At 28.4% G+C, this 10194-nt stretch overlaps 1 protein-coding gene across 1 annotated transcript; it reads left to right on the forward strand.

Moving 5' to 3' along the window:
• LOC135924986 (probable serine/threonine-protein kinase clkA) lies at nucleotides 1-3088 on the forward strand. The gene is made up of 4 exons (XM_065460120.1): nucleotides 1-77; nucleotides 795-1176; nucleotides 1849-2001; nucleotides 3041-3088. The coding sequence occupies exons 1-4, from the start codon at nucleotides 1-3 to the stop codon at nucleotides 3086-3088; spliced, it is 660 nt and encodes a 219-aa protein (XP_065316192.1).
• The last annotated feature ends 7106 nt before the right edge of the window (nucleotides 3089-10194 follow it).

Genomic DNA, 10194 nt, shown 5'->3' on the forward strand with positions numbered 1-10194 from the left:
ATGTTCACCTACCGACTTCATCAATCCATCGATATAGATTGCAAAATTCAGGTTATTACACCCGAGGAAATCTACAAGTTCGAACTTATTATTATTTAACGCAGATGTACAAGGTAAAAATGAAAGTTATATCAGTTGGGTAAGTAGATTATGCATTTAAAAAAATGAGTGTTTTGGTAGACGATAGTAGAGTTATTGAAAAAGTAAAAATTTTGTCAATCAGCAAAAATATTAGGCAGAAAATTACGTTAAAAGAAAACATTACATTAGCAGAAGTTCTTACTTTAAGAGATGATTTTGAGGAGTTAGAATTAAAAGAAAATATAATTGCTAAAGTTGAAAATATTTCTTTATAGGAAAAACAGAAGATGATACAATCGTGAAACATGTAGGAAGGCAAAGAGCAGAGTTGTACAAAAGATCTTCTTTGAAGATTTTTTAGCGAGATCTAGCTCAAAAATTTGAGCAAGATCTTTGAAGATCGTAAAATTTGAAGATCTTTTATTTTTTAAAAATTTTGTGTAACGATCTTCAAAAATCTTCATGATATTTATTTTTTTACCCCTTTATTAAAAGCCCAGATTTTTTTCAATTTTCATCAAGGCAGGAGGAGAGGTATAAAACATAAAAGAAATATTATATTAATAAAATTGAAAAACATCTGGGCTTTTAATGAAGGGGTAAAAAAATAAATATCATGAAGATCTTTGAAGATCGTTGATCGCAGCGTTACACAAAATTTTTAAAAAACAAAAGATCTTTTTATTTTGAGCAAATGTACAACTCTGGCAAAGAGGTAGGAAAACAGAAGAAAACAAGCAAGTGGTGAGATATGGAGACCACCACGAAAGACAAAATTTACAATCTAATTACGATAACAGACAACGATGGACAACAAGAGGCCATGACTTTCAAAGAAATAATTATCAAGGAAATAATTACAACCCTAGATATCAGAACTATAATGCTAGTTATTACAACAACGTCAGGGCAAACTACCCAGGATCGTACAATAATTTTTCAGGATTTGATAATAGAACTAGTTATAATAACAATAACTATAATAACCATAGATTTAATAATGATTATAATTACAGATATAACAGACATAACGATTCAAGATTTATTCAGATACATAAAAATAATCATAATATTGGAAATCAAGGAAGAAATCAAGTATGTAATTGTAGACATCATAACCACGATAATAGAATAGTCAATCGCGATACACAAAGAAGAGATAAAAGAAGATGAAAATGATAAATTAGAAAAAAAGAATATAATTTATATTAGAGATCTGCAAAAGTTTCAAGGCTTCCGTTTGGATTAAAGACTTTGTCAGCAATATTCCAACAAACTATGGACAATATATTCGGGGACATGAAAGATGTTATATTTTATATCGACTGCTGATTACTGGGGACGACGATGAAGCTCATCTGAATAACATAAAAATGGTATTTGACAAGATATCAAAATATGGGCTTGTAAAAAAGCCCCTTACTCTCAACCCTTCCCTTTAGCTTAATCTACACTTAAATATCCAAGGGTTCTTCCAAATTATTTATTCACAATGATAAAATAACAACTAATATAAAATATATAAACCAATAACCAATAACTATCTCATTACATGATCCGAGACATCCAATATACATTCCTCTTTGTTCTTCTCCAGCTGGCATCAAGTGATCTCCCCATTCTCCATTCTTCCCCCAAGGAAAATTAATTCTTCATGTCATAAAAATTGACTGACATTTAGTATATTATATTAAATTTACTTCTTCTTTTTTCTAACTGCTACAACAGGGCTTACACTAAATTTTACAAAAAGTATATTTTTTAAAGACAAAACTACAGTTTTTGAGGCACGATATAGACCACAAAGGTATACATCCGAATGCAGATAAGATTAAAGCTATTTCAAACATGTCGGAACCTAAGACAAAAGAGGAATTGGCACTATTTTGGGGATGGCGAGCTATTATCGAAAATTTCTATGTAATTTTACGGACATAGCTGATCCCTTATACAAAATAGTTAATAAAGACAAATGGTTATCGGATAGTACACATCTAGAAAGCTACGATGACCTGATAAAACTGATAAATACTCCGCCTACGTTAAATTTTTATAACCCGGATTTACCAGTAGGCATTGCAACTGATGCTTAAAAGAAAGGTCTAGATGCAGTCTTATTTCATATTGAGGGTGATGTTAAAGAGAAACTCATTACTTTCACGTCAAGAGTATTATTAAAAGAGTTAAATTATACAAATATTGAAAGAGAATATCTGTTATATACGTGGTAAAAAAAGTTAAGAATATTTAATTGGTACGAGATTTACAATAATCACAGACTACAAGCCACTCATTTATATATTTACGAAGGAACTCAAGGACAATTCTTCCATTCATTGTGACTCCAAAAATTGAGTTTGGCTATAGGAGCTAATGACTTAGTACCAGGTTGTTTGTCAAGATTACCACAAATGAACACAGAAGAGATGGTATAAAAGATAGATGGTGAAATAATTGATGACAAATTTTGGGACATACCAATAAATTTTAAAAGAATAGTTAAAGAAACTAGTATTAATAAAGAATTAATGGAAGTAATTAACAATATAAAGAATCATGAACAGAGAAAGAATAAAACATATAAAAATATGGAATTGGAACTGAGCTTAATTAAAGATTGTATTTTTAAAGAAAATAGGATCATAATACAACGAAATATGAGAAACGTGATGTTGCAAGAGTTGCATAAAGGGCATCTGCTGGGAAAACGAAATACCTCTAAATAATGGTACAGCAGATTTAAAACAAATGTTAATAATATTTACTCTAAATTTTAGAAGGGGAAGAAGTGATGATAAAACAGTATGAAATCAAAGTATACAAGTTCAAGATCAGAGTCTTAACAGTCAAAGACCAATCAGAAATATTATGTTGTCTAAAAAATTTCATAATGAATATAAAAATATTTTAAAAATATAATAAATAATAAAATATTTTCTTTTAAATAAACTTTCAATAGCTTATGCTATGTGGATCAAAACTAATGAATTATCCTAGTGATGACTAACGATAACTACCAAGATCAACAAAGGACAAACGAACAATAAATGATGAAGAAACCAGTAAACAAGACAAACGATAAGATGTTAGACAGAGGGTGAAAACTTAAAAAAAAAGAGTGAAATGTTAAGTAGTTGTAATTTTTTTATTATTTATAATTCTCCTTTAAACTACTTGTTTTGTTTTGGTAATGATATTCAAAATTTAAATTGTTTTTCTTTTTTTTACTTGTTTTTGTTTTGGTAATGGCATTCAAAATTTAAATTGTTTTTCTTTTTTTTTGAACTACACTAATTCTAATTGTGAATGACATTATATTAGTTACAAATTTTATTATAAAAAATCGAATTTGATTTTATATTTTTAGTGAAAAATTAAATTGATTCGTAAATAAAACAAAAAAATAAATCTCGTAATTTCGCAATTATTCAGAAGTCAACAGATATTTTTAATTCTTATTATTTAGATATAAAATGCTTCTGACTGAAGAAGAAAACCAAGGCTAGAGAGCATATTATATTAAACTTTGTCAAGTAAAAGTGAATCAACTCCGGTTAATATATCTTTAGTAGAAAGTCTTCTTAAAAGAAGATGATGGTAACAAACAAAATCTGTTACAAAAATCGGATATTATTAGATATATATTAGTTAATTTTTCTAAAGAACCTAGGATTTTAGACTATTGGAGAAATAAGAGTAATTGATACCCAGAATTATGTAAATTGTCTGAAATGACAGTGCCGGCTACCCAAGTTAATGTGGAAAGATGTTTTTCAACAATTAAATTTATACTATCTTATAGGTGTAATATGAGTGAGGCGAATCTTGAAATTATATCAATACCTCAATAAAAAATTTCAAGTAAATGAAGTTAAATATTGTTCATATTAAAATTAATCCTTGATATTTATTTGTATATTTATAAATTAAATATTATTTTATAATGTACAATTAATAAAAATGAAGGTTTTATTTATGTGTTTTTTATTTAATGATGAAATAAAAAATATTCTTCCCTAATATAATTCGAATGTAGGTTTGAATACAAAAGTGAACCGGTTTTTAGAGGTTCGAACCGAACCTATATTTTTATTTTTTACGAACCGAACCTACCTTGAACTGTTATTTTTATCAGAACTTAAACCTGAACCGAACCTATATTCGTTTGGGTTTGGTACCCTGAATATAAGTAACAATTTGCACACAATTCTTAACGTCATCTATTTATTTATATATATAATTTAAAATTATTAGTGTTGTAAACATTTCTAAAAATACCGAACGCGTTCGCGTTCAACGTTCATTGACAAAAATCGAACGCGTTCACGTTCAAGTTCATGTTCAAAAAAAGGAACGTGTTCACGTTCACGAACACGTTCATAAAACCGTTCAAAATTTTATGATAAATTTTTTTTTTTTAATTTAATTTAATATAAATAAACTTATATTTTTTAATACAATATATTTTAGCGATGTTAAAAAATAATATAGTTTTATTTTGATAATATAATTATAAATAAAATATAATATAATATAATATAGCGAATAAAAAGATATTTTAATTTATAAAAAAATTTTCTTATTAAATTTCAATAACAATTGTTTTCAAAATATTTATCTGATAGACAGGAACACTTGGCAGTTAATACGGCATTAGCTATACTAAAAACGCGCTCTACAGGGGCAGATGAGGGGATTGCGATATTATACTTAATAAACAGCTCTTTTAACGTGGAGAATTAATTAAAAACTTATTGTTTTGTTATTTGCAAAAAATTGAGATTGCCGCTATAAGTTTATTTTTAATAGGTTCGTTCTGTGGAAGTTTTATCCATGGCCATTGAAGTTTGAATGCTGGATGTATAATTGCAGAAAGAACATATTGATCCTTATATATATGTTCAAATCTTTAAAAAAATAAAATATATGTAATTAATTGAGTAGTAGTAGGTTTAATACCTTTTATTAATCCCATTTAATATGGCGTCTATCAATGGTTGACCATATTTGAGGCCACTAATTTTTTAATTTTAAAATAACTATCGTTATTGTTGGGGTCAAATATCCCAAATGCATTATTTCTTCAAATTTAATGATAATTTTGGTTAGAGAATACTTTTTGGGATATGTTTTAAGTAAAAAATAGAGACAATGAAGATATTGAAATACCAAAAATGACCGTAGAGGAGTTAGATATAAAAACGTAGAAAATAAATTGGTAAAAAATATGGTTTCAGAAAATATTAAAATTAAAAATTTGATGAATAATAATCAGGAAATAAAAAAAATTCATAATTTGGAATTAGATATTGTTTCAAAAACTGATGATGATTTTAAAAATTTGGAAAATATAAATGAAATAATGGAAGAATAAATCAAATTAGAATGCTAATGAGCGAAATGTAAGGAATGGAGAAATCATTTGTGTGGAAAATAAAGTTCAGATTATTGATAAAATTGAAAATTTAGTAGATAATATTTTGGAAAGTACGGAAAATGTAAAAGCAAGTTTTCTTGAAATTGTAAATATTAAATGTGACGAAAATGTTACATATTAATGAAATTGATAAAATTTTGGATTTGGAAATTGATAATGTTTTGAAAACTAATGTTGAGGGTTTTAAGTTGGAAATTGACAGTAGGATATGTGAAGAAGAATCTGAGTTAGAAAATAATTATATAAAATGTGGTAAAATGTATAAAGAATCAAATTTGGAGCAAGAAAAATTGCCTGTAACACTAAAATTCCTGGCGAAATTTGTAAGAGAAGGTTTGTTAAAGGAAAAAGGGTCACATGAAAATTTGGAGAAGTTACGAAATACGGTGATAAATTTAGGAATCAAATATGCAGAAATTTTTGAGGAAAAATTAGGATGTTTGGTGGATTATGAAGTAGATATACGTTTAAAAGAGGGATATATACCACAGTATTGTGCAGTCCACAGGGTACCTTTCGAATGGAGGGCCGAAATGAAAATTGAATTAAATAATTAGTTTTGCCCTATTGGATATAGTAAATGGGCAACACCATTGGTTCCGGTGCGGAAGGCCAATAAGTTGAGAATTTGTGCGAATTTTCGTGTTATTCTAAATCCATGGGTAGTTGAAGTAAAATACCCGTTACCAGAATTGAGGAAATTTTAGCGAATTTAAGAGGGGCAAAATATTTTTCCAAAATAGATTTTTCATGTGCATATTTACAATTACCTATGAAAGAATGTACAAGGAAATTATTGACAATAACAACGTTTAAAGGATTATTTACTTTTTGTCGGTTACCGTTTGAGTTAAGTATTTCAGCCCCGATTTTTCAGCGCACTAAGGCTGCAGTTTTTCAGGGTTTGGAAGGAATTTTTTATTATATGGATGACGTTTTAGTGACGGGAGTAACGGTTGAGCAACACAATCAGAGATTGGAGGAAGTTTTCATAAGAATCAGAGATAAGAATTTAAAAGCGAGTCGTGAAAAGAGTGTTCTGGGTGTAACTGAAGTTACATATTTGGGACATAAAATAAATGGGACCGAAATAAGGCCCTTAGATAAAAATTTAATAAATATTGCGAATATAAATAAACCTATTACGAAAACGGAGGTACAATCATTTTTGGGTATAGTGAATTATTATCATCGTTTTATATAGGATTTTGCTAAATTGGCTGCGCCATTATATTAATTATTAAAGAAAAATGTACGTTTTGAATGGAAAAGTGAACAAGAATTGGCATTTATAGCAATGAAATTGAAAGTGGGAAAGGAACCCATTTTGGTAAATTAGAAGTAATTTTAGCGGTTGACGCATCCAATAAAGGTGTGGGTGGAGCATTGTTAGATTTAATGGACGAAATTGAGAGACCTGTTTTGTTTTTTTCGAGAGTATTTCGTGATGTAGATCGGTGATTGAAGAAGCATTAGCTGTTATTTTCGGTCTTAAAAAATGTCGAGAATATTTAATTGGTAGGAAATTTGTGGTATACACGGATCTTAAACCGTTGATTTATTTATTTAAGAAAGACAATAGAGAATTGGTGATATCATGACTTCAACGGTGGTTATTATTAGTGGGTAGTTTTGATTTGGAATTAAGGTATAGGCATGGAAATGAAAATCATTTACCAGATATTTTATCGAGATTGGGAGTTGGTGAAGAGGCCGATGAAAAACTGTCAGGTCAAGATAGGAAATGTGAAGCAGCCTTAATTTGTACTTTAACTTGTGGTTTAAGGGGCGATCCCACCACATGAGAAGATATTAGATATTATACGTTAAAATATGAGGAAAAAATCATGGGATGTCGGTGAGGATAAATTCAAATGTATTGAAACTGAGTTAACTGTGGTAGACGGTTGCATTATGAGAGGGCATAGAGCGGTTATACTAAGTCAACTGAGAGACAAAGTTCGGAAAATATTACACGCGGGACATCAAGGGATTTCACGAATGAAACAGTGGGGAAGGGAATATGTTTGGTGGCCTGGAATGAATGGGGAAATTGAAAAAATGTGAAGTCTGTAACGCATGGGCGAACATGCCGTGTCGGGATAAGAAAAGTGTTTGGCCGAAAGTAAACAGAGCTTGGGAAAGAGTACATATGGATTTTTTTGAGTGTAATGATAAAAAATTTATTTTAAGTGCAGATGCTTTTTCAAAGTGGATTGAATTTGAAGAGGTACATGGTTTAACTACGGGAATTGTTATTAAACATAAAATTATTCATACCTGGCATAAGTCTGCTGTTTTCATCAGAATTATAAAATTCTATTACTTTAATTTACAACGTCATTCGAAATTATTCTACTTGGTTTTATGATATTGACAAAACACCTTTTTCTTCAATTAATTGTTTAGCTGTCCGAGCCATAAAATTTTTGGTTGAAAATTCCTTTTCAATTTTATCAAGCGTTTAAGATTTTGATAAAACTGTTAAAATTTGTATTTTTTTGATTGCGAGAACTTGTAGCATTTCTTTTAGTTGATATATCCTTTCGGCTTCATCTTTTTTTGCTTGATTCTCTAGATTTATTTTAAAAACTTTTTTAATTTTTCCCTGAATTTTCAAAAATTTATTTCCAGGATATTTTTCCATTTAGCCTTTTCTTTTTAATAGGTGTCTCCCCTAAAAATGTCAAAGTTTCATTTAAAGTTGAAATTGAAGTATTAAAATCTGTATAAGATTCGGGATTATTGCATGGTTGATCAGGTTGAGAATCGCGAAATGTTTCATTAATAGTTGAGGTAGAAGGTAAGTTAGAAATAGAAGGTAAGTTAGAAATAGAAGGTAATGTGATAGGGATCGTAGATGTAAAAGGTAAGATGGGATTTGTTGAATATTTTTTTCCGGCAAGAACTACAAATTTTTTGATTAATTGATAAGCTAGAATTCACTTATATCATCCACTGTAAAACACCTCTAAGATCGTAACGTACTGAATGAGATTTTATTTTAAATGGGTTGCAGCATTTTACAGGAATTGAAGACATTTAAAATATAATTTTTTTAAATTAATAAATAAATTTAATTTCTTAGAAAAAAGGCTATGTAAAATTAATCAATAAAAATGACGGCTGTTGCTGTTGGAATTAATTCTGAATATTGACTTTATGCCAAATATAATTATTTTATTTTAATTAATTATAAGTAGATTAAAATAATCTTTAAAATGAAAATATATTTCTGACGATCTAATAATAATTAATTATCTGGCAATGAAAAATAAACTTCATCATTCACTCACAGAGTTGCCAGGTCAAAAAATCTCGAATTTAAGAAGAAATTTGGGACGAATATAATCTTTAGGTTGGGGTGAAGAGATTATTGAGTTTACTTTTTATCATCATAGTTGTTACTTTATTACTTTTTACAAAATCTTATTATTTATTCCTTATAATGCCTTCAAATTAAGGCGTTTTGCGTTATATTTAAAATAATACAATACAATTTGGTAAATGTTGTTTTGAGTTTTTTAACATTTAAAAAATGCAAAATAATCAGATTTTTTAGGATGTTCGTTTTAATGCTATTATTCATAAATATTGCCCACTTTTTAAAAAAAATAATCACTCAATATTTGGTATAATATAGGATTTAAGCCATCTATTGACCCAGTACTCGTCCCAATCTAGGATTTTGTACAAATATTAAGAAGTATAATGTCTATCTGTAAAAAAAATTTTAAAGAAAAAAAGAGCAATTTTTATTTTATAGCCATTTCCGGTTTTTGTAATAGACTTTTTTTCAATAAAATAAATTTTATGTCATATTAAAGAGCTATTTAATAAAATTTAAATCATGTCTTTAGCTTAATTACTTTTTGAGATATTTAAAATTAAATATAGTGTATTTTGGAATTTCCGCGTTTCTAAAGATGACCATATCTCATGAAGTAAGCTGAGTTGAGAATTAAAATTTTATATTTTTACTAGTTAGTGTATATACTACCTTCATACAAATTTGAAAAAAAATTGAAGGGGGTCGGGTTGAATCTTCAGTTGATTTGATATGGAATACAACATATACAGAATTTTTCTTTGTTTTTATTCAAGTTCCCCATCAATAATTGATCCTCACATGTTCTAAATAGCACTTCTGAATTAGCATATCAGAATCCAAATGACCACAGAGGTCTGCAATGGGTGGGTTTAAACCGAATGCCCACCTCCCATGCTTTTTTAAATTTACCCGCCTGCCCATTTATCTTTTAAATTTATTTTAGTAGTTGTTTGGCTGTTTATTTATTTTAATGTATTTTTACTTTAACTTATAAAATATGCATTATAAAATTTAATAAAATTTTTTTTTAATAGAAGTCTGTTTTCTGTTCACCCGAAAAAATATTACTATTTACCTACCCATTGTTTGGTTTTAAAAATATTTTTAACCCGCCGGCTCATCCACCAAATGTTCAAAATCTTTTAACCTGCTAATTGCATCTAATTACTTTGAAAAAGAAGAAAAAATTTAACTAGCACCTCCCTATGACATAATCCTTATATTACCTGATACCTCAAAACACAGATATGAACGACTTAAAATATTTCTAAATAAATATCAGACGTGACTATACAATGTCCATAGTTGTCATATGGTGAGGTTTAACATTAATAATCGTATTTAT

Source organism: Gordionus sp. m RMFG-2023, chromosome 1 (genome assembly GCF_954871325.1).
Source record: "Gordionus sp. m RMFG-2023 chromosome 1, tfGorSpeb1-WG-v2, whole genome shotgun sequence".
Classification (NCBI taxonomy): Eukaryota; Metazoa; Nematomorpha; class Gordioida; order Chordodea; family Parachordodidae; genus Gordionus; species Gordionus sp. m RMFG-2023.